This window comes from Myotis myotis, unplaced genomic scaffold (genome assembly GCF_014108235.1).
Source record: "Myotis myotis isolate mMyoMyo1 unplaced genomic scaffold, mMyoMyo1.p scaffold_m19_p_2, whole genome shotgun sequence".
Classification (NCBI taxonomy): domain Eukaryota; kingdom Metazoa; phylum Chordata; class Mammalia; order Chiroptera; family Vespertilionidae; genus Myotis; species Myotis myotis.
In genome coordinates this window covers 111,529,924-111,555,664 of record NW_023416324.1, presented here as the reverse complement: position 1 = coordinate 111,555,664, position 25,741 = coordinate 111,529,924, and the positions used below count along the sequence as shown (strand labels likewise).

General features: G+C 43.6%; 1 protein-coding gene across 3 annotated transcripts in view; it reads left to right on the top strand.

Moving 5' to 3' along the window:
• WWTR1 (WW domain containing transcription regulator 1) overlaps positions 1-24,048 on the top strand; it is a 184,846-nt gene extending 160,798 nt beyond the window's left edge. For 2 of the 3 annotated variants that reach the window (XM_036349951.1, XM_036349950.1), the window contains exons 5-8: positions 9,913-10,046; positions 11,645-11,757; positions 11,860-11,928; positions 20,678-24,048. In XM_036349951.1, coding sequence (XP_036205844.1) covers positions 9,913-10,046; positions 11,645-11,757; positions 11,860-11,928; positions 20,678-20,862 — 501 coding nt within the window. In that variant the 3' untranslated portion in view covers positions 20,863-24,048. The remainder of the gene's footprint in view (positions 1-9,912; positions 10,047-11,644; positions 11,758-11,859; positions 11,929-20,677) is intronic. The other variant, XM_036349952.1, reaches the window with a different exon arrangement.
• The last annotated feature ends 1,693 nt before the right edge of the window (positions 24,049-25,741 follow it).

The window sequence follows — 25,741 nt, the reverse complement described above, 5'->3', positions numbered from 1 at the left end:
TTTCCACTCCAGCCTGGGTCTAGAGACAAAGTAAAGTTGTGGTGGAGGAAGGAAGGAGTGGATTACCAGGAGCAGCTTTCCAGATCTTTCTGAAACTGGCCTTTAAAATCTGAAAGTATAACTTTGCTTGATGTGTTGTGTTTTCCTAGGACACTAGCTCCACCCATATATACATTGAAAAAGAACGTAGAACCATGCAGTTCAATCGCTTTCCCAATTCAGGACAGTTAACTGTGTTCAAGAGTTAAATGGGCTGTTTCAATAAATCCTCCTCTAAACTGTCTGAGGGGTGGGGGTCGGTATTTTCATATCAGAGCTGGGAAAACTGGCCCAGAGCAATGAAATACCCTGTTCCAGTCTCACAGCCAATAGGTGAAAGGGCCAAAAATTTGAGGTCTGCCAACCTCAGCCCTCGGCTTTCCTCTGTCTGCCACACTGTTGGCGTGGTGGCCATGAGAACAGACTCTGGAGCCAGATTGTGGGAAAGTTGCTTAACTTCTCAGTGCCTCAGTTTCCTCATCTGCCATATGGAGACAGCTGGATAGTCCTGAGGATGAAATGAAATAGTTTGTTAAAGTGCTCAGAACAGTGCTTCACACATTGGGAGCCATTTGCAGGTATTAGCTAATATTCCTGCCTCTAAAAACATTTACTACTATGGGTTATTCATTCTGTTGGCTGCCCTACAGTACTAGCTTCTTTATAAACATGCTTTTAAATTTTTATAACATCCCAGAAAAGTGAGTCAGATGAATAAACTATCAAGAAAGGTTAAGAATTTAGTCGCAGACATTATAGCTGGGGAGTAGCTGAGCTGGGACTTGAACTCTAATCTTTTTTATGCGAAATACACTTTTTCCCTGTGCCAAGCTCAGGACATGCCTAATAGCACTGAGCTTTTCACAACTGCTTGAGAATTGCAGTGTCCAGTACCCCAGAGAATGCAGAACAGCTAGTTCCACCCCAGAATGGACTGATAATTAGAAAGTCCTTCATCATATTGGCCTCAAGTTTGGGTAGAAGGGATCTTCCTGCTCCCATGTAATGTTTCCTTGATAGTTTGAGAGCCAAAGTGTGCCCCTCAAATCTTTCCTCTGGTTAAATAGTCTCCTACTTCTTCATAGGACATTTCATCCAGACCCCTCCCATCTTAATTTTCTTTTCTTGTCAGTCTTTGTAAAGACCTCAGCAAAGTGTAGAACAGAGACCTGGATACAGCCTTGACAAGGTGGGCAGGTCGGTTGAAATGCCCAGGGGAACAGTGCTAACCTGCTGCTTGAGATGGAAGCTGGGTTTGGACCAAGGAGATATCAGGGACATGGACTCCACCAGGCTTGTCTCTTGTCCATCATTATTTGTATAGCCTGTTTCGCCCTCTGGAATGCTCCATGAGGTAGGGCACTGTCTGTATTTGCTGCTGTGCCTCTGCTTCTGAGAACAGTATCTGGCACCTGCTAGTCTCCATAGTATTTAAATAAATAAATGAATGAATGAATAAAGGAATACAGGAATGACGGAATTGTTGTGGGGATTGAGAGAGTCAGCTGACTTGGATTTTGAGCTGGGTTAAGTGGTGTGGGCCTTCAGAGAAAGCTTGAAGTTAGTAGGAAGAGCTGCTTTGGGGCTTGATGAGGAGTGTTTTGGGAGACACGAGGTTTCAGACCCCTGCTGGATGTGTTTGTTTAGGAGTTCAGGGCTGGGAGAAAGGGAAGGTAGCTTGCTGTGGTTATGGTAGTCAGGGAAGGCATCCTGGAAAAGGTGGTGTAATGGAACCTCTAAGGCAGCAGTCGCCAACCGGTGCTCCATGGACCACTGGTGGCCTGTTAGGTCTGAAAGGTTGGTGACCGCTGCTCTAAGGGTGGGTGAGATCTGGCTAAATGAAGGGAGACCCAAAGTACTGAAGAGTCTAGGATACTGAAGACTTGTTTGGGAGAACAGGGTGGGTGGGGGTGGAGGGGATACTGTGAAGGGGTCTGTGAATAGACCTGTTGAACTGGAGTGGAAGTGGGAGATGAGAGACAGACCAGGGGGCTTGGATGTGCCTCCAGCTTAGCATTTCTTCTGCCTCAACTAGAGGAAGCTGAGGACAGAGCACAGGGTTGGTTATGGCAGCTGCACCATCAATTCTCTGAGTTGGAGTCCTGAGTCATGTCCTGGACCAGCTTTGATCAACTGTCCCCCTGTTTTCACATCAGTTTACATAGTACAGTGCCCCCATCTTCTATCTTTGCTTCAGCTGTTCCAGTTCCAACAGTCTTCACTGTCTGCTGCTTCTTGGTCAGTGTTTGCCTCTTGGTTCTGCCTACACAGGGCCGTGGGTGTCAAGGCAGCTAGAAGCATACTGAATCTGGGGTTGAATTTTATACCTAAACTTAGTTGTTTATTAAATCCTCCCTTGTTTGGATGGAGATGTGTTCATGAGGTTTTCCCTTTTATTTAAAAAACTAGGATTTCATGCTGCTTTTTTTCTCCTTCCATTCATGAGCAGTAGTAGAAAAATACTGTCATTCAAAAAAAAGGTGATACTTTTAGAAATTCTAAATATAGAACTATCCTATCTAATAAAAGGGAAACATGGTAATTAGCCATACGTCCGCTACCCTTCCCATTGGCTAATCAGCAAGATATGCAAATTAACTGCCAGCCAAGATGGCGGCAGGCAGCCAGGAAGCTTGAAGCGAACATGAGGCTTGCTTGCTTCAGTGACGGAGGACTCCAACGTTCCCCGCCTGCCGCTGCTGGCCTCTGAGCTTGCAGTTTGAAACATTGTTACAAATATAGAAGCTAAACAAAACCCCAGAAACCTGCTTTCAGCCAGCCGGGATCTCAGAGCTGGAGTTGAAACAGTGTTTCTATTATAGAACCCAAACAAACCAGATACCTGCTTTCAGCAGCGGAGGCCTAAGAGCTGGAGCCAAGCCTCAGAGCTAAAGCTGGCCCAGTGCTGGGGTCCAACTCCAGCAGGTCCTGGGGTCCCCAAAGGTGTGGACAGAGTTGGTGAAGAAGGAATGACATGGAGACAGCGTTCAGTTGATCAGCAGCCTAGCCAGGATCTCTAGCCAAGTTCTGGTCAGGATCTCCAGCGAAGTTCTGGTTAGGATCTCCAGCCAGGTTCTGTGTCCATGTTCTCTTGCTAGGTTCTCCAGCCTGGTTCTCCAGGTTCTCCAGCCAGGTTCTGTAGCCATGTTCCCTTGCTAGGTTCTCCAGCCAGGTTCTGTCCAGGTTCTCCAGGTGGGTTCTCTTGCCTGGTTCTGTTGCCAGGTTCTGTAGGTTCTCCAGCCAGGTTCTGTAGCCAGGTTCTGTCTAGGTTCTCTAGCCAAGTTCTGTTTTGGTTCTCTCACTAGGTTCTCCAGCCAGGTTCGGTCGCCAGGTTCTTCAGGTTCTCTTGCCATGTCCTATACAGGTTCTGTAGCCAGGTTCTGTCTCTAGGATCTTCAGCCAGGTTCTCTCGCTAGGTTCTGTCTCTAGGTTCTGTCTCCAGTTTCTGTCCAGGATCTTTTGCCATGTTCTCTCCAGCGAACTTCTTCTGTCTCTAGGTTCTGTCTAGGTTCTGTGTCTAGGTTCTGTGTCCTGTTGTCTTGTTACATCTGTATTTATATCAGTTGATTCCAATCCTATCAATCTCTATTCCAAAGGTTAGGGCGTTTCTTATCTCCATTCCAGGGAGTAAAGATTATGTAGCTTAAGCATGATTGTTCATAGTTAAAGTGATTAATTACCCGCCTGGCACTTAGTTAAGGGGTTTTATTCCCTCCCTAACTTCAGGGGAAAATCCCTACAGGGAAACAACCTTTCTCGGAGAGGTGACCTTGGTTAAAACACATAGTGCCAAGAAGGTGAGCAAACATATTAAGAACAGTATGCCATATATGCCAGGTCCCTTGAAACAGCAAGGATGGACTGGCTCCCAGCAGCCCAGAATAAAAAAAAGAGAAAAAGGAGCGGTTGGGAGCTTCAGTCACCCGCCAGCCTGAAAACAGCCCTCAGCCCCTCCGCCAGACTGGCCAGGCACCCCAGTGGGGACCCCCACCCTGAAGGGGGTGTGACCAGCTGCAAACAGCCATCATCCCCTCATCCAGGCTGGCCAGGCACCCCAGTGGGGACTCCCACCCTGATCCAGGACACCCTTCAGGGCAAACCAGCCAGCCCCCACCCGTGCACCAGGCCTCTATCCTATATAGTAAAAGGGTAATATGCCTCCCAGCACAGGGATCAGCGGAGCCGCGAGGCCTCCGGGCACCATGATCAGCCTGACAGGGGGCAGCGCCCAAACCCCCTGATCACCCTGCGGCTCTGTGTGTGACAGGCAGCAGTGCCCCAACCCCCTGATCGACCCTGCTCTGTGTGTGACAGGGTGTGGTGCCCCCCCGCCCCCCCACGGGCCCTGCCTTGAGTGTGACAGGGTGCGGCGCCCCAACTCCCCTATCGGCCCTACTCTGTGCGTGACGGGGGAGCTCCCCAATCCCCTGATCAACCCTGCTCTGTGCATGACAAGGTATGGAGCCACAACCCCCCTGATGGGCCCTGCTCTGTGAGTGACAGGGGGGCAGCGCCCCAACCCCCTGATTGGCCCTGCTCTGTGTGTGACAGGGTGGCGCCGCAACCTCCCCATCGACCCTGCCTTGAGTGTGACAGGAGGCGGTGCCCCAACCCCCCAATCGGCCCTACCCTGAGCGTGACTGAGGGTGGCATCACAGGCTCCCGATCCACCCTGCTCTGTGCATGACAGGGGGCGTCACCCCAACTCCCCAATCAGCCCTGCTCTGAGCCCGACCAAGGGCTGCACCTAGGGATTGGGCCTGCCCTCTGCCACCCGGGAGAAGGCCTAAACCAGTGGGTCGTTATCTCCCGAAGGGTCCCACACTGCAAGAGGGCACAGGCCGGGCTGAGGGACCCTCCCTCCCCCCCGAGTGCACAAATTTTTGTGCACCGGGCCTCTAGTCCTATATAATAAAAGGGTAATATGCAAATTCACCCTAACAGCAGAGCCATTGGGAACGACTGGTCACTATGACACACTCTGACCACCAGGGGGCAGATGCTCAATGCAGGAGCTGCCCCCTGGTGGTCAGTGCACCCCCACACTCTGCTCAGCCACAAGCCAGGCTGATGGCTGCCAGCACTGTGGTGGTGGCGGTAGCCTCTCCCGCCTCCTCAGCAATGCTAAGGATGTCCAACTGCAGCTTAAGCCTGCTCCCCGCTGGCAAGTGGACATTCCCTGAGGGCTCCAGGGCTGCCAGAGGGATGTCTGACTGCCAGCTTAGGCCCGATTCCCTGGGGAACGGGCCTAAGCCAGTAGGTGGACATCCCCTGAGGAGTCCTAGACTGTGAGAGGGCACAGGCCAGGCTGAAAGAACCCCTCCCCCCCCCCCCCCGATTGCACAAATTTTTGTGCACCGGTCTTCTAGTGATATTATAAAATATAATTAAGTGAACTGAAAATTCTCACCATTCTCCATTTATATTAAAAACTAATTTAACCCTGGCCAGTGTGGTTCAGTTGGTTGGAGCATCATACCTTATACCGAAAGTTCGTGGGTTTGATTCTTGGTCAGGGCACATACTCAGATTGCCTGTTCCATCCCCAATGGGGTGGGTACAAGAGGCAACTGATTGATGTTTCTCTCTTACATCAATGTTTCTCTCTCTCTCTCTCTCTCTCTCTCTCTCTCTCCCTCTCTCTCTCTCTCTCTCTCTCTCTCTCTCTCCCTCCTTCCCTTTCTCCCCTTCATCTCTCTCTAAGATCAATAAAAACATGTCCTTGGGTGAGGATTTAAAAACAAACAAACACCCACACACACACACTAATTTTATGTTATACAAAAAGGTTTAAAAAAAGAAATTGTTTTCTTAGTCTTGCTGACGCATCATGATGAACTTCACACTTTAATCCTTCAGGGTGGAAGTTGACCAGGAAGAAGTGTCAGACACTCAGGCCACACAATAGTGTGACCTTTAAGATTTTTTATTTTGTTTTCAGGATTGGAATATAGAACATGAGATGATAATAATAACAGTTAACATTGATTAGGTGAGCTCATGTTCTATGAGCCTTACATATGTAACCTCACTTTATCATCACAGCAGCTCTATTGGGCAGATGCTGTTGTTATCCCCTCTCTGCAAAAGAGGATCACAGGAGTTAAAGAACTGGCTGAGAGATGTCAGGGCCAGAGTTCAAATCAAAGCATCTAGCCCTGGAATCCCTGCTCCTGACCACTTTGCCCTCCTGTGCACTCTCTATGTTTGGAGCAAGGAGGAGTGTAGTGGCATTATCACATGAGGATGAAGTTTGTGCCTGGTTAGTAAGCAGTGTATACTATAGGCTGTTATTGCTCTCATATTTGTGGTTGAAGGTGAGAATTGAATGTTCTTAGTTTATTTTTTATTACTAATTACAATTTAAAATATCTTCATTTGAATTCCAATAATGTTTTTTACTTATGCATTGAGCAAATGTTTATCATGTACCTACTATATGCCTAGCTGCTGTAGGTAGTGGGGACATAGGAGTGAACATGACAAAACCTTTCCCTCTTGAGTTAATGGGAAAGACAGCCAACAAATATATAAGTCGCTATGGAGAAATTTTCATGCAATCTTTGAAGAGATGGCATTTGTAGGAAATAAACATTAGTGAGGGAGTGAACTTTGGGAATATCTGAGGAGCATGTTCCAAGCAGAGGGAACAGTTGGTGCAGATGCTGGAAGTGGGAGAGGCAGCAGGGAGGGGATGTGTAAGGGGATGTGTTGGAGATAAAGGAGGAAAGTGGACAGGGCTGTCCTGCAGGGCTTTGTCATGTTCACTCCTATGTCCCCACTGCCTGCAACAGCTGGGATATAGTAGGTACTCGATAAATATTTGCTCAATGATTAAGTGAAGAACATGTAGGTGGGTTTCTAGTATGGGCCGGCATGATCTTCGGGTTGGCTGCTGTGTGGAATAATCTTGGAGAAAGTGTTGCCCCTTATGATAACTTTCCAACTCAGACTAGCCTAATTTATATTTCAAAGTTATGGCCTGGCCATGTAGCTCAGTTGGTAGGAGTGTGGTCCCATGCACCAAAAGGTTTCAGGTTTGCTTCCTGGTCAGGGCACAAACCTAAGTTGCAGGTTCAATCCCGGTTAGGGGGTGTTTGGGAGGCAACAGATCATGTTTCTTTCTCACATCAACATTTCTCTTTCTCTCTTTCTCTTTCTCTCTCATTAATAAAAGCATATCCTCAAGTGAGGAATATAAAAATAAAGTTATTCAGATGCATTTAACACCCTTTCTGTATTCTCTCATTTGTTAATCATTTGAAGGTGGAAAATGATACTGTGAGTCCCCTGCAGGCAGAACATAGCCTTGTGCTTATGATGACCTGAGAGTCAAGTCTTTCAAGTAGAGAAACAGTGCTGCTGGAGAATGGAGCTTTGGTTATCTTTAATTTAAAATAGATGAAACAAATGTGAAATGGCACAGTGAACCTCTTTCCCCATTATAGTACACGTTCTTTCAGCTTTGATTATTATGCACATGCATGGGTGGGGTCCCTACACCTGGTAGGAGATCAGGGCCAATTGGGGTTGTCTCACCCAGTCCTGATAGGGGCCGGGGGAAGGGAGGGTAGGGAGGACTGCGGGAGGTTGGCTACTGGTGCTGGGGAGATTGGCTGTCCGAGGGAAGTTGGTTGTGGGAGCACACTGACCACCAGGGCGCAGCTCCTGCATTGAGCATCTGCCCCCTGGTGGTCAGTGCGCATCATAGTGACTGGTCGATGGGTCTTTTTGGTCATTTGGTTGTAACAGTCGCTTAGGCTTTTATATATATATATAGATAGATAGATAGTTCTTTTGAATTTTATTTACATATTTAGCCACATACAGGCATTAAAAAAAAGTTCTATATTGTATTTATGTGAAATATGCCAGGAGTAATTTAAATGAGGAGGAAAGCTTATACCTGGTATCTGGTATTTTTTCTTATAATGTAAACATTTTCACATTATATCATTATAAATGATAAATAATTCATATGCTTTATGTATCTAATATGGATTTTTTTTTATTCCATGAAACTCCCAAAATGATTCTTATGTTTGTATTCAGACTACCTAAAATTACAAACTCAAACAGTATTCTTAAAACATGGTGATAGCCCTAGCTGGTTTGGCTCAATAGATAGAGCGTTGGCCTGTGGACTGAAGGATTCCAAGTTCAATTCTGGTCAAGGGCACATGCCAGGATTTCGGGCTTGATCCCCAGTAGGGGGCATGCAGGAGGCAACTGATCAATGATTCTCTCTCATCATTGATGTTTCTATCCTTCTCTCCCTCTCCCTTCCTCTCTGAAATCAATAAAATACATTAAAAAATAATTAAAGGGCATCAGTTCGGGGCTAAAACCCACATTTATTAGTGTATGAATGTGCATGAGGGGTTGATGGGTTCTAGGCTCCTCACACCATAGGGGTCCCTGTTGGTCACCCCTATGAGGCCTTCGGGTAAGCTTTGGTTGGGAAATAAGGTTTCCAATGCACACTGCTTGCCATGTAAGGACCAGCAGACTTTTCTATATTTATTCAGAGGCATTTCCAAGATTTGGATTATGGATTAAAATCAACTTTTAAAAAAATCTCCTTTCTTTTTGTTTGCTTGCTTTTTATGGATTAACTGAATAAAATCTGTGTTAGTTAAGTATTCTGATTATTTGCAAGCTAAATGAGCAAAAGTGAACCAGGAACCCTTCCTAGCCAGGGCATTAATTTCAGTGTATGTTAGCAATGCAATTTCTTATCAGTCAGCCTCACTGTATGTGAGAAACATGTCACCATAACTCCTAGTAACAGTGCAGTGAACTCTAGTAACTGAAAATTTTTATAGCCGATGACTTCACTAGACTTGTCTAGACAGCAGTTACTCTGTGAAATCATAGCATATTAGGGCTGGAACAGATCTAATAAAGATATTGTAACTTACATGGCCTAAATATTCTCTTTGCCATTGTAGCCATAGGGTGGGGGTTTATGTGACAGTGAGACCAATGTTGTTAGCCTGGAAAGTGGGCAACTGATAGGCACAAGTATGGAAAGGGCCTAGCCTTGGTTTTGGATGAAGTATAAACATGCAAAACTATTCTCTGGAATTTGAAAGAAATTTGATGTCTGATTATGTTTGTCAAAATGGGAGAGACTCCCTGGAGATTATACCTAGAGCAAATAATTGCAGTCAAATCCATAATCTTGGGGTTGACTCTCTTGGCAAAGTAATATTAGCTTTTAAAAAAAATAATGCTAGCATTCTGATTTTTGCTAATGAAATGCAGATGCTCTCAAACATTCATTCAGCAGAGGGATTTGGACTAGGTCTGCATGTTTCCCTAACCTTCAGCCATTTTAGTCCTTGACAAAATAATTAGTCTATAGAACAACTGATTGAAAAGTTTTTAACTGATTGTTTTGCTCTCCTGGCTACTGACATAAACGTGCCAGCTATGATTTAATGTAGAGCTTGAACTCTGTAATCCCACAGTTTTACTGGCCAGTGCCTGGCAAAGACCAGAATGTACCTGCTAGTGCAGAGGAGTCCAATGGCTTTGATTGATGGAGATTTGGTCTGAATCCCTAGGATAAAAATAGCCTTGTCTCTGGGCATTTAAGCAATTGGATGGGTGGGACATTACTAAGTGTCCCGAGAAGAAATATTAGCTGAGCTTCTCATTAACTTTGTGAATGTGAGGAAGTGTCTTTCGCCTGTAAGACTTTCTTCAGAGAAAGAACACTGACGATTTCCTGATGATTTTGATTTATTAGCAATTAATGTAAAGTGCTTTGTATTTGGTGAAATGTTTTCATGTGAAGTATACTTTGCTCTGATCCTGAGACTGAGGGAATAACTCTTGTCTCTCCCTCTGACTGGCATATTTGTGCAGGAAGCTGCTCTCTGTAGACAGCTCCCCATGGAAGCCGAGACTCTGGCCACGGTTCAGGCTGCTGTTAACCCCCCAACCATGACTCCAGACATGAGATCCATCACTAATAATAGCTCAGATCCTTTCCTCAATGGGTAAGTGAATATTCGGGACCACTTATTTTTGCTTACTTTATTTTGTGATCTAGAGTATGGTGGGTGTTTGTGTGGGAAAAGGTGGGGAGCTTGGAGATTAGAGTGAGGATAGAGGTAGCAAGTAGTGGCAGAAAAAATAAAAGCAGAGGAAGTTAACTACTTTTCTTTTTTTAATCTCAAATTTAAAAATTGGTGATATGACATGGACTGAAACCCTTGTCAATAATTTTAAAATGGGGATGAACTTATTTCAATGGGATGGTGTTACACAGTAATTATTTGGAAAAATCTTGTGGTTTAATGTAGCTAGTGGGGGTGGGGGTGGGGAAGCATGCCATGTGACAAATAGAGAACATAACAGTTAAGAAATGATGTTTATGGTGAAATGTGAGTAAGGTCTGTAGCTCAGTTAATAGTGTTATATGATGTCAGTTTCCTGGTTTTGATCCTTGTCCTGTGGTTACATAAGTGTCCTTGGGGAGGCAGGGGGAGAGTGCACGGGGATCTGTTCCTTTTGCATCTTCTATGTGATTCTAAAATTATTTCACAATAAAATTAATTTTAAAAAGATGATGTTTTAAAATAGGAAACATAAGAACAGACAGAAAAGATAATTTAGTCAGGAATATCTTCATGAGCAGAAGTAGTTACCTTTAGTTTCTTAAACTCAAATAAAGGGCAGGGTTCTATTTCCTGTGCCTTTTTTGTCCTTTCAGAGGATTCTGGCAAACAAATACAATTATGAATGCTATTAAAAACAGAGAGAGGTGAAAAAAAAACAGCTAAAATAATGAAGGAAAGTTTTTAAAGTGTTGATTTTAAAGTATTTCAAATGTTCAGAAAAGTATAAAGAATAATGTGAGATTCACCATGTACCCCAAACCCAGATTTCCCATATTTTTATAGATTTATTTTTTGAAATAAGCATTACAGTTAATATTTAAACTCATTCCTACCACTGCACATTCATCACACATGCTTTTATGCTTCTGGTTGCCTGATAATGTGTGCATCCCTAAGCAGCGTTCAACACTGTTTTCTATTTTTTTTTTAATTTATATAATGCTATTATACTTGATATGTAGACTAGTGTTCAAAATACCGTTTTAAGATGAAAAGGAAATCAACCAATTTACTATAAATAGCCAATTTTATTTGCTTACAATTTATTAATTTCATGGACGTTGGGTATATGTTTCAAAAAAATTAAAAGGAGATACAAATTGTGCCTTTCTTCATTACCTGGAAACTTGGGCCAAATGACAGAACTACACTAGGTTAGGGTTTTCATGACTATACTTTAATTTGGAGATTTTTTTAGTGGGTTCAACTTTTTTTTTTTTTTTAATATATTTTATTGATTTTTTACAGAGAGGAAGGGAGAGGGATAGAGAGTTAGAAACATTGATGAGAGAGAAACATCGCTCAGCTGCCTCCCGCACACCTCCCACTGGGGATGTGCCCCCAACCAAGGTACGTTCCCTTGACCAGAATCGAACCTGGGACCCTTCAGTCCGCAGGCCGTCGCTCTATCCACTGAGCCAAACCCGTCAGGGCTAGTGGGTTCATCTTGACATTCCTCCACTTTTGCTCTCCAGCGGGCCATATCATTCGAGGGAGCAGAGCACCGACAGCGGCCTGGGGCTAGGATGCTACAGTGTCCCCACCACCCCGGAGGACTTCCTCAGCAATGTGGATGAGATGGACACAGGTAAGAGCAAAGCGTGCAAGTACATGCAATGAGTTTGCATTTTTTTTTAAATATCTTTATTGTTCAGATTATTACAGTTGTTCCTCTTTTTTCCCCCCATAGCTCCCTTCCACCCGGATCCCACCCCACCCTCTGCCCTTAGTCCCCCCACCCCACTGTCCTCATCCATAGGTATACAATTTTTGTCCGGTCTCTTCCTGCACCCCCACACCCCTTTCCCCCCCAAGAATAGTCAGTCCACTCCCTTTCTATGCCCCTGATTCTATTATATTCACCTTTTATTCAGTTCATCAGATTATTAAATCACTTGAATTTTAGATTCACTTGTTGATAGATGTGTATTTGTTGTTCATAATTTGTATCTCTACCTTTTTCTTCTTCTTCCTCTTCTTAAAGGATATCTTTCAGCATTTCATATAATATTCATTTGGCAGTGATGAACTCCTTTAGCTTTTTCTTATCTGTGAAGCTCTTTATCTGACCTTCAATTCTGAATGATAGCTTTGCTGGATAAAGTAATCTTGGTTGTAGGTTCTTGGCATTCATCACTTTGAATATTTCTTGCCACTCCCTTCTGGCCTGCAAAGTTGCTGTTGAGAAATCAGCTGACAGTCGTATGGGTACTCCCTTGTAGGTAACTGACTGTTTTTCTCTTGCTGCTTTTAAGATTCTCTCTTTGTCTTTTGCTCTTGGCATTTTAATTATGATGTGTCTTGGTGTAGTCCTCTTTGGATTCCTTTTGTTTGGGGTTCTCTGTGCTTCCTGGACTTGTAAGTCTATTTCTTTCACCAGGTAGGGGAAGTTTTCTGTCATTATTTATTCAAATAGGTTTTCAATATCTTGCTCTCTCTTTTCTTCTGGCACCCCCATAATTCGGATGTTGGTATGCTTGAAGTTATCCCAGAGGCTCCTTACACTATCTTCATATTTTTGGATTCTTTTTTCTTTTTGTTTTTCCGGTTGGGTGTTTTTTGCTTGTTCATATTTCAAATCTTTGACTTCATTCTTGCGATCCTCTAGTCTGCTGTTGGAACTCTGTATAATATTCTTTATTTCAGTCAGTGTATGCTTAATTTCTAGTTGGTCCTTTTTCATATCCTCGAGTATCTCACTAGATTTCTTGAGGGTCTCACTAAATTTATCGGTGGTTTCTAGAAAATTCTTGAAAAACCTTATAATCGTGGTTTTGAACTCTATATCCAGTCGTTTGCTTTCCTCCATTTCTGTCATTTGTGACCTGTGTCTTTGTCTCCACATTTTGGCTGCTTCCCTGTGTTGATAGAGTGGCTTTGTGTGCTAGGTGACCTATAGGGCCCAGTGGCTCAGCCTCCCCAATTACCTGAGGTGGACACTCTTGGTGCACCCCTTTGTGGGCTGTGTGCACAGTCTTGTTGTAGTTAAGCCTTGATTGTTGTGGGTATCACTGGGAGGAATTGACCTCCAGGCCAATTGGCAGTGAGAATCAGCTGTGTCTACGCTGGGAGAACTTCTGTGCTGAAGACACCCTTCTGGGGCAAAACTTGCTTCAGTGGGGCTTTGGTGCTCACTGAGTCTGCTCCCTGAGTGTGTCCCTTATGGATCTGAGGAGTTGTAATCTGGATGGTCCCACTCTGACCACTGGGTACACTGGCTCTTGGATCTCTAAGGAGGTGCTAATTTAGCCTCTGCCTGAGGCTACCAGCAGGAGCTATGAGAGATCTGCAGATTCGTCTTCTTTGTTTGGGGTTTGGAGGTGCTCAGATGGGGCCCAGCTGTGAAGCAGTGCAAGCTTCTGTGCGGCCTTGGGCCTTCTCTTGGAAGTTCTGGGTCTCTCTGACCCAGCTGCAGTTTGTTAGGTAATTTTCAGATTGCAAAGGGCCAGGCCTTTCATATGCAAAATCCTCTGTGCACAGCTTGGGTGGGGCGGGGTCTCACGGGATCAACAGGGCTGAGCAAGCAACTATGGCTGCTCCTCAGTCCTACCCTAAGAGGCCCCGTGTCTCAGTGTCCTGGCGGTAATCGCTGCAAGTACCTCTGAGAGAAAGCTGCCCTCAAGTTCCGACCAATGCCAGACAGTCCAGTTTCTCCCCGTATGAGTTTTGGTCCCCAGAGACTCACCCAGAACTGGAGTTCAGAGCATTCGGGAGCTTGAGACGCCCTCCCGATTGAAAAAGACAACTGCGTCCTCAGGTGCCAGCCCTTTCCACATGTGCCTCTGTACCTCTGCACTTTACTTCCGCACCTCCTCTGAGTCTCAGTGTGCTTTTCTCTTTCCTTCTAGTTGTAGAATTTCCACTCAGCCAGCCTTCCTGTGGTTCTGGATGATGTCTGTTTTGTCTTTTAGTTGTATTTTTGAAGTGGTTGTGCGAGGCAGGAATTTCAGGTATTTACCTATGCAGCCATCATGGTTTCTCGGGAGTTTGCATTTTTAAAATCATCTTTATAGTCATCTCCATTCTGGAATCCAACCAGAAACAATCTCAACAAAGCACTTTTTAAAAAATATTTTTAATTTTTTTTTTATTGATTTCAGAGAGAGGAAGAGAGAGGGAGACAGGGATAGAAACATCAATGATGAGAGAGAATCATTGATGGGCTGCCTCCTGCACACCCTCTACTGTGGGTGGGGCCCGCATCCTGGGCAGGTTCCCTGACTGGAAATCAAACCGTGACCTCCTGGTTCATGGGTTGATGCTCAATCACTGAGCCACGCTGGCTGGGCCCCAAGCACTCTTAGTAAACTCTAGTCCCTCCCCCATAGTTTATATAAAAATAGTTTTGTATGTGGCACAAGATTTTCAATTCTGCCTTTTTTTTTTTTTTTTTTTTGCTTGTCCTTGCTTCACATAGCCCTTTCCTCACCATCATATCAGGACACCGCTGTCTGCTTGTCATTCTTACACAGTGAAATAGTGATGTGTTTGGTCCTTAGTTATAATAAACTAGAGGCATGTTGTACGAAAAGATTCATTCAATAAGCTTTCCCTTCCCCTGCCTGCTGGCACCAGTTTTCCTCCGGCACCTGGGACTCAGGCCTTTGGTCTGGCTGGAGCCGCCTTCAGTCTACGCTGCTCCGGCTTGAGCTGCCTTCAAGCCTTCGCTGCTCCAGCCGGAGCCGCCTTCAGTCTTCGCTCCACCGCTTTGCACCTACGTATGCAAATTAACTGCCATCTTTGTTGGCGGTTAATTTGCATATCTTGCTGATTAGCCAATGGGAGGCGTAGCAAAGGTATGGTCAATTACCATGTTTGTCTATTATTAGATAGGATAAGTCACTTTCTCTCTTGAGAAAGTACTGGTTTATAGTTCCACCAGCACTGCATTTGGAGGGCAGTTGACTGTGGGCTTTGCACAGATAAGCAACTCAGAATATTCTAAATTGTCAGCTCCAAATCCCAACATGGTACAGTGTCCTTCCTCCCTCAGCAATTAAAATGAAGAGTTGGGTGACTTCACCCTGGTCCCCAGCCTGCAGGCCAGTCCTCTGCTGGCTTCCCGGTTACCTCTCCCTTCCTCCTCTACTCAAGGAGTAAGGCCTTCAATTGCAGAAACCTAATTTGGACTTATTAGCCAAATCTAGACTTAATTATCAAAGTCCTAAACTCCCAGAGATATTCTAGAACCAAAAATAAAAGATAGCAGAGGTGTCCACTATTTGGAGTTTTTATGCAGGTTTCTCCTTTATTCTGATGGCTGACAGAAAATTAATTGTTTTGTGGTGAAAATAATTGGTTTTCCCACTGCTGGTGTCCACAGTGCCTGTATTTGTCACATTCTGCTTCTCGAAGCCTGCTCTTCCCATCTGACTCTGAATTATCGGTCAGCCAAGAGACAGACTTGCCAGGAGTGTGGGCGCTGGGGCACTGCCCAGGTCTCCCGCAGGCATCATGTGCATGTTTAGAGGGCTGTGTAGCTGTATTGTGAGGAGTCATACAGGAATAGTTTTACCTGTTTGTTTTGTTATATTTTAATTTGTTACTTCAGCTTTCTCCCTCCTAGCTTGTCTTCCTCTCTCTCTTTCTTCATCTCTCTCTCCTTTTTGGTGTGAGATTTATTTGCCCTCTTGGGAGTGGCTCCTTCCTATGTTTAATAATTGTTTGCTTCATCTTTTAAACACTGGGAAGCCAGCACAGATAAAGCAAAATTACATAAGAAAAGACTAAGGAGTCCTAAATCTAAGCTTGACATTTAAAAAAAAAAAAAAAAAAAAAAAAGGTGAATTCTATTCTATGGCTTTTTAAAATAGATAATGTTTTAAAGCAAAATGTGGAATTAAGTGGTGTCCTGAAAGAGCAGTCTTTGCAGACAGGCAACTGAAGTTGAGTTCTTGCTTCCCACTTCCTGCCATTGACTTTGGGTGAGTGCCATCAGTTTCCTCGCCTGTAAAGTGGGACCCCTGTGCTCACTTCTTAGAGCTATGAGGAATCATGAGACCACAGAGCTTGGTCTCCTTCTAAGAAGGCTGAGGTAAGGTTCCAAAGGAACATGATAAATGGTAGGGCTCCAGGGTACCCTGGTTAGGTGATTGTCAGCCCACTGACTTGTGAGTCACTTCTCTGAAGGCTTTATAGGAAATGGGGGTAAGCCCTCTCAAGGAGAGGAATGTAATTACCCATAACAAGATGAGGGGAGGCTGAAGGTGTGTGGAGCTCCAGTGTAGCTAGAAAAGCCAGTTAGGTCCATTGACCACATGCAGAATGGGAGTGAGCCAGCTGAGTACTCCCCTTGTGAAAGGCACACAAAACCACAGCTGAACGTATAGAGCAAAGCCTGGGAGGTAACTCATCTTTCCAGAATATTTTGAAATAATCACACCCTTTTAAGAACTGCCTGCTTTTTGTCTCCCACTTTTTAAGTGGATAAAACTGCAAAAACCAAAAAGATTACAATGAGATTGCAAAGTTGTTCCAAAGAGAGATAATTTAAAATTGTTGACCTCAACAAAGAACCTTAACTAGTCTCCTCATGCCTTCCATGTCTGAGGAGAAAGGATAAGGTGAATTATTTAAAACAGAGAGTTTTTAGTTGGCTAAAACAATGTATTCTGGAGTTATTAGAAAGTTAAAATGGGAAATCAATAGGGATAAAGGTTTCTAACTGGCGATGAAGAAAAAAAGAGATCAGCACCTTAGATCATTCTTCAAGGCAGATAACTTTTTTTAACCTCACTTCCAATCTGTTACACTCTAGTGGCAGAAAAAGTTATTTTGGATTTTCTTTTCTATTTTGATGTTTTTCACTACATGGTTGAACTTGATTTAATTTTTCATTGTATTTTGCAATGAAAATCCTGTAAAATATTGCCAAGAAGCATTGATATTTTATGAGTTATAGAAAAGTCATGAAACTTTGCTATCACCCCAATAAAGTTGGATTATGTTTCCCTCATTACTAGGAAGGATATAATTTTTCTCCCTGGAAAATATTTAATTTATATGCTTAAAATGAATTTTCTGCAGTTTTATTCAGAATAGTGAATTTCTATGCAAAGACTACTGCACTCTATGACACAAAAGCTAATGTAATGAGTTTCATAAAAAAGATGCTGTGGTGGGATCAATGTTCCTCAATCTTTGAGGTATATTGTATTCCTTCAGAAAATTGTTTGGGGCCGTATACATTAACTAGTTGTTCTAATATTCTGTAATCAATGGTGATTGAGTTCTAAGTATTTTCTTTCTTTAAGCACATTGACAAACATTTATTGTATTTTTGTATGTATATGAGTTTGTGGGAATGGTGCCCAGAGCCTTGGGTGCTTTACTCCATTTTGTGAAAATGGTGCTATAATACCAACTTCATATGGGTAAACAGGGCCAGACATCTCATATACAACAAGTTACATATATCTAAGGCCACGCAGTTAAAAAGGTCTATGGACACAAGGTCAGTACATTTTCTCCTACACTATCATATCTAATAAAAGAGAAACATGGTAATTAGCCATACCTCCGCTACCCTTCCCATTGGCTAATCAGCAAGATATGCAAATTAACTGCCAGCCAAGAAGGCGGCCAGCAGCCAGGCAGCTTGAAGCTAACATGAGGCTTACTTGCTTCAGTGATAGAGGAAGCCAACGTTCCCCGCCTGCCGCTGCTGGCCTCTGAGCTTGCAGTTTGAAACATTGTTACAAATATAGAAGTTAAACAAAACCCCAGAAACCTGCTTTCAGCCAGCCAGGATCTCAGAACTGGAGTTGAAACAGTGTTTCAATTATAGAACCCAAACAAACCAGATACCTGCTTTCAGCAGCTGAGGCCTCAGAGCTGGAGCCAAGCCTCAAGCTAAAGCTGGCCCAGAATAAAAAAAAAAGAAAAGAAAAAAAGGAGCAGTTGGGAGCTTCAGTCACTCGCCAGCCTGAAAACATCCCTCAGCCCCTCACCCAGACTGGCCAGGCACCCCAGTGGGGACCCCCACCCTGAAGGGGGTGTGACCAGCTGCAAACAGCCATCATCCCCTCACCCAGGCTGGCCAGGTACCCAAGCGGGACCCCCACTCTGATCCAGGACACGCTTCAGGGCAAACCAGCCAGCCCCCACCCATGTACCAGGCCTCTATCCTATATAGTAAAAGGGTAATATGCCTCCCAGCACCAGGATCAGCGGAGCCGCGAGGCCTCCCGGCACCGGGATCAGCGTGACAGGGGGCAGCGCCCAAACCCCCTGACCACACTGCAGCTCTGTGTGTGACAGGGGGCGGGGCACAACCTCCCTATCCTTCCTGCTCTGTTCGTGACAGGGGAAGGCGCCCCAACCCCCTGATCAGCCCTGCTCTGTGCCTGATAGGGGGGAGCTCCCCAACCCCCTGATTGCCCTGCGGCTCTGTGTGTGACAGGCTGTGACGCCCCAACCCCCCCACCCCCCCACGGGCCCTGCTCTGTCTGTGACGGGGTAGAGCCATAACCTCCCCATCGGCCCTGCCTTGAGTGTGACATGGTGCGGCACCCCAACCCCCTGATCCGCCTTGCTCTGTGTGTGACAGGGGGCGGTGCCCCAACTCCCCTGTCGGCCCTACTCTGTGAGTGACGGGGGAGCTCCCCAACCCCCTGATCAGCCCTGCTCTGTGCGTGACAGGGTACGGAGCCACAACCCCCCTGATGGGCCCTGCTCTGTGAGAGACAGGGGGTGGCGCTGCAACCTCCCCATCGACCCTGCCTTGAGTGTGACGGGGCGGTGCCCAACCCCCTAATCGGCCCTACCCTGAGCGTGACTGAGGGTGGCATCGCAACCTCCCGATCCGCCCTGCTCTGTGCATGACAGGGGCCGGAGCCCCAACTCCCCAATCGGCCCTGCTCTGAGCCCGACCAGGGGCTGCACCTAGGGATTGGGCCTGCCCTCTGCCACCCAGGATCAGGCCTAAGCCAGCAGGTCGTTATCTCCCGAGGGGTCCCAGACTGCCAAGGGCACAGGCCGGGTTGAGGGACCCACTCCTCCCCCCCGAGTGCACAAATTTTTGTGCACCGGGCCTCTAGTCTATATATATATAAAGAGGTAATTTGCTAATTGTCCTAACAGTGTCTCAGTCACGATCAGTCTACGGATACGCACGCACAGGAGCTGGTGGGCGGGGATGGGGGCGGGGACTTGTGCCACCGGGACATGAGGCTGCAGCAGGGGGCGGCCCCCCTGGCGGAGGCGTGTGCAGGCCTGCAGCACCATCCAACCTGGAGGGGGGTGTCAGGATGGGGGCAGGGCCTTGGCAAAGAGCTCTCAGCACTCCTGCGCCGGGGTCTGAAGGCGCGGAGAGGAGGGGAGAGCACAAAGGCAGTTAGGGGGTTTAGGCCAGTAGGGGAGAGCAGATAGGTAGTTAGGGCAATCAAGCCAGGAGGGCAGTGCATATAGGAAGTTAGGGGGATCAGGCCAGGAGGGGAGAGAAGATAGGCAGTTAGGGGGATCAGACAAGGAGGGGAGAGCAGTTAGGGGGATCAGGCAGGGAGGCAGGTGAGCGCTTAGGAGCCAGTGGTTCTGGATTGTGAGAGGGATCCCAGATTGGAGAGGATGCAGGCCAGGCTGAGGGACCCTCTCGCCCCTACCCTTCCCCACCGCCCCACCCCTACCACGTGCACGAATTTCATGCACTGGGCCAGTAGTTATTCATAAAGAACATGGATTCCTTATGTCACACCCCAGACACTTAATTTTATTCTAGAACAGCATTTTCTCAACTGTCTCTATAAACTCTAGTTTATCAGGACCAAGTTCTGCCAAAGTTGGATTAGGTGATTACATGTGCTTAGGTGAGGGTGGCTTAAACAAAAGAAAGCAGACTTCTTTATTGCAAGACATCTCAGAACCTTCCTGAGCTCACAGGCATTGTGACTCGCCTGCATTGTGAGAAAGGCAGATGGTGTGGGGGGTGGAGTGGAGGGAGGGGCATGGTCTGCAGAACCCACTTTATAAAATGCTTTGACATTGATCCCTAGTGCCACCAATGAAGACAGCCTTTTAATAATACTGTTAAAAGAAACTCCTCACTATTATCTTTGAACATAGAGGGAGAATATGGGTACATATAAGCTTGCAATTAAATCCTGAGATTATAGCCCTGTGATAAGGCATTTCTTAACAGGCAGGGCCTCTCGACTCTTTCACAAAACAGCTCTTCATGCCACTGTCTCGGGAAGGCACAGGTCAGACCCCCAGGGCCTTCACCTGTGCCTCCCCTGTCTCCCAGGATTTGTCCCTCTGGACATGTCTACCCAGGACAGTTGCAGATTCCCCTGGCACCTCTGCCTCTCCTAGGAGTGAGCATCACCAGCTCAGTGTCAGTGTGGTAGCTGAAATTTTGCTCAGAGATGAAATATTTTATACCCATAGCAACGAAATCTGTTTCCGTATAGGCATAGCACAGGTGAAGACGTGAGTTATGTTAACATTTGAACTGCCCCTCTTTCAAGAACCTGAAAAAGGAGTGAACATGGTTTCTTCTCATTCTGTTGCAGGGGAGAACGCAGGGCAGGCACCCATGAACATCAATCCTCAGCAGACCCGTTTCCCTGATTTTCTGGACTGTCTCCCGGGAACCAATGTGGACCTCGGAACTCTGGAATCTGAAGATCTGATCCCCCTCTTCAATGATGTAGAGTCTGCTCTGAACAAAAGCGAGCCCTTTCTGACCTGGCTGTAGTCAGTATATTGTAACCTGTGTGCAGCCATGACCTGACATTTCCTGGGCCTCTTGGGAAAAGCGATGGAGCAGAGCAAGTCTGCAGGTGACCCGCTTTCTGCGCTCATGACTTATGCTCCCTCCTTTCCATGTGGCCAGTTTAATCATTGCCTGGATTTGATTGATAGTAATCTAAGTTAAACATAAATAAATATTCTATTTTCGTTTTCTGCAAGCCTGCATTCCTGTGGTGGGTTATGCAGAATTGCGTTCCTGTTTTTCTCTCTGTAGCCCCATGACTAAGCTTTATGGGTGTTAATTGAAATTTTTACAACAATTGATTATAAACCATAAAAAGTTGACCACAGGCAGTGATTTCTGACCGGTGGCTTGGTCCAGGAAATGTATACAAAATCAGACCTGATTTACAGTTTTAAAGCTATTGATGACAATAGTACCAAATGCTTTAAATATTTACCTGAACTTTGAAAATCATCATATAGATAGTAAAATTTTGCTGTATGGAATACCATGTAGTGCTGAATCCATCCTGGTTCTGATGATTCTTATTACTCTGTATTTACAAAGGCACACACAGTCCTCTTGTAGTTTATGCTCCATCATTTTGGGCATAGCATCTGCATAGCTAGTCCTTCCAGTGGGAGAGCGGCGGCAGCATGCTGTAGTCTCTATGCTGCGGATCTTATGAATGACACCAGTTTGCTACTAATTATGAGCATTTATTAAACAAAACATTTAAAATTACAAGTTATATTTTTTAAAAATTACTGCTTAGAAATTGATGTTTATTTTATGAAGCACTATATTTTGTAGCTGATGACAAAGGGCAGGCAAATATTTTTGATGAATCAGTGGCAACTGCATTTTTGTCTTTTGAAATTGTTCTGAAAACATCAGGACACATAGCTTTCAGTCCGATGGCACACACAGCAAGCTGTTGCTTTTTAAATTCTGAAGCCTTGTCAGTTTTGCTTTTAAGATTTCAAGTTTTAAAATAGTCTTATCTATGAAACTGTTTGAAGGATGAAGCAGATCTCTGACTGACATTTAAAAATATGTCCTCTAGATGGTGTGTGGTGGAGGCATATGTTTCTGAATTCAGTAAAAGTGATTCCTAAGTATATTATCCTAATCCTTTTGTTACAGTTGATATAAAAAGGCATGAACTATGTACTCAATACCTCTTATGTAACCAAAAAATGTTTTTTTATTAGCTTTTAAGGACTGAGAGAGTGCATTGGGTTCACCTGGCATGCACTCTGTCTGCCAATGAAGTCCTCAACTGTTTAGTGTTTTCAACTGACATTATTTATAATATATGAATTTAATATCTTTTTAAAAAGACAATAATTGAAGTCTCTGGGAGGAACCTTTCAATTCCCAAGGGGACTTATTCGTTTGGGATCGTAAATGAGATCCTTTTGATCTATCAGAATATTGATGGCAGAGTACCTTTTATCTTGTTGGAAAGAAGGCACGTGGAAAGGTCAGAGATTAAGTAGTAAAGTTATGGAATATAGTGAAAGGATACCAGTTGTGAAATGAAAATAGACACGTTATAGTACCCCAAAAGCAAGACAGGCAGAAGGTATGAAGGGTGCACTCCCAAAAACAAAATAACAATTTTCAACTACAAACTTTATACCAAAAGACTGTTGTAGAAGAAAAGAAGGCTTTCGTGCACTTTATGTGGCAGGGGAGGGGCAGGGATGGAGCCCTGTCTATGCTGATGCTGAGCAGCAGGTGGACAGGGCATGAGCCTGCTGTGCTTCCAACACACGCAGTGATTTCGTTTTCCTGAAGGACCCGTGATTTAAGTTCCTTTTATTTCTTCCCTCTCCAAGTCTCCGAGAGAGATGGGGGTGATGTTTATGTTGCTACTAAATTGAAGGAAGCACTATTTCTTTTTCTCTTGTGTTAGCAATAATTGCAAAAAGAGTTGTACATTCTAAGAGGAAAAAAAACAAAAACAAAAAAAAACAAGGGACCTAACAAAACTGAGCAGTGTTACTGTATTTTTAAAAAATATTTTTATAGACTCATTTTCAGGTTATTAAGTGTAAAAGAAACAGATACCCCTCTTTTTTTCCTAAAGTAGTTAAAACATCGATGATTTGTATTATCAATTTTTAGAAATAATTTCCTAATAAACTGTGGCATTAGAAAATACTAGAATTTTTTTAAGTGAAATTAGTTGAAACATTTGTTAATGAATATAACAAACATTTTTTTCAGAATTAAACATGGACTCTGACTATGTGCTTACTAATAGATAAAGCCAGATATAATTTTTTGTGTTTGTTTTTAAGGCCATAAAATATGGCTTTTGTTAAAGAACACTAAAGCTAGAAATCTATGTAAGAACAACTTTTTAAAGGCTACTTCCTATTATTATGAGTGTTAAAACCCCTGCAGAATCATGATAAGGTGCTATTTATATTGTTTTTCTTATTAGAAAACAACCACCAGGATATCTAGTCTTTTTAGTTCTACATCCGTCAACTTCAACATTTCATTCAGTAGTTTTGCCATAGAAAAGGCATATTAAAATTGAAATAGGAAAGTAATTTCATGTATCTTTCTTTCTAGGTACCCCCCCTCCCCCATTAAACATATTTTCTTGAAGTAAATACATTGTTAAAACCTATTTGCAACTCCATTCAATCTAGTAATTCTTAGTGTTTCACCTTAGTATTAGGATGTGAAATGCCATCTCTTTCACTGATTACACAGACTACCAGAAGCACGTAAAACAGGAAAAAAAGACAGTATGCCAAGGGGCTATTCCCAGTTTAGCAGAAAAGCTCTCAGTAGAAGAAGGTGATCTGAGTGATAGGAGTATAGGAGTGTTGCTAATTACGAGTTGTTTTGTCATGATATAATTAGGAAGTAACTTCTGAAAGTACAACTTCTATGAAAAAAATAAATTATAGATTAGTTTAATTGGGAAAATGGACCATTGACAGAGACTGTTTCCCTAACACACTAAATCATTTCTGTGTTAGTACTTTAACTTTTTACAAATTTTATTTCTACATTTTATAATGTGTTTAATTTTAATTTAGAATGCTATGTGTACAGAGTATGCAGCCAAATCAGGCAGATCAAACCATTTTACCTGGACTTTGGTACTAGTTTTTACTTCTCTGATTCTGTAAAAGAAAAATAAATACAATTGAGTTTCCATATGGAGCCTTTGCCTTTTTATTATTTGTGTGTGTTCCTTTTCCTGAGGGCTTTGGGTGGTACTAAACTAAAGAGAAGCTTATGCAACCCTCCTGGCAGAGAATGAAAGAAAGAAAATTTTGTAGGCAAACATTTTTTTGGCTCAAATGCTTGTTTTTCAATATTCTAAATATCCTTTATTTGAAGTGACCCTCTGGGATTTTTAAAGACTGTGCATATGTATTGTGTGTATACTTTAAAACTTCTACTGTCCTTCCAGCACCCTCACAGACATCAGAAGTATAGGAATTCAGTTTTTCTTCTATTGTTAACAGTATGGTATACCTCCTTGTGATCATTCACTCTGTGCACTGGGACTGTGTTTTCTCTGCTTGTTGAGTCCCTTGACTCTCACTGCCATGATCCTTTTGTCACTGCACAAGAACACTGGGGGAGCACACTTGTGGCAGAGAGTGTTTAAACAGAAACATTCAGCTAAATAGCAGAGAGAAGAGATGCTAGTAGAAACATTACCCACATTCCAGGGTCTAAGTCTCATGCATCATTTTAAAAACCATATTTCATCATCATTTGTAAGGTAACGTGCTCATTGTTGAAAATGTTATAAATCACATGTATAATGTAAAACTAAAAGTTCTGTATCCCCCAAATCTCACATTAAAATAAAAAAAACTACATTAGATGCTTTATCTATACGTGAGATTTTTTTTTTTTAGCAAATGGAAAGCAGTTACACATGCTGTTTAGAAGCTTTCACTTTTTTCTCTTAATAACAATGATATTACTAATACCTATTGAGCATATACTATATGCCAGAAACTATGCAAAACAATTGCTATAATCTAATATGCACAGCAACCTTACTATTTTAAGGATATTATCCTCAATTTACAGATGAAGAAATTGAGTATTGGAGAGGTTATGTAACTTGTATAAGGTCACACGATAAGCAACAGATATATCACATACCTTCTGGTCATCTTTCCATGCCAGTACATATAGTTGTATACTTCATTATTTCTAACAACAAATAATATTCTTTTGTATGGATGTCCCTTATTGATAGCCAGGTGGTAGCTACAAATACTGTTTTAGAAAAGGGCATATTCTTGTGTGAATATGGCTGGAGGGTAAGTAACTTCCTAGGAAAGAAATTACTACATCAAAAGATATGTGATTTTAAATATTGATAAATTCTGCCAAATATTTTTCAAAAAGGGACCTACCCATTTCTACTTCTAACAACAATGTGTACAAAGGTCTGTTTCACCATTGCCAACCTAGAGCTGCATAATGCCTAACTTTTTAACATCATTTAAAAATTTTTTAATTATAGTTGACAAAATATTATATTAGTTTCAGGTGTACAACCCAGTGAATAGACATTATAAAACTTACTGATAAATCTCGTACCCATGTGACATTATACATAGTTATTAGAATATGATTGACTATATTCCCTATATTGTACTTGACATCCCCATGACTGTTCTGTAACTACCAATTTGTACTTCTTAATCCCTTCACCATTTCACCCATCCATTCCTCCCATCTGGTAACTGTCAAAATGTTCTCTGTATCTATGAGTCTGTTTTCTGCTTGTTTGTTTATTTTGTTCTTTAGCTTTAATTATTGATAAATATGTATTTGTTGCCATATCTTTGCCCTTTCCCCCCCTTCTTGAAGATCCTTT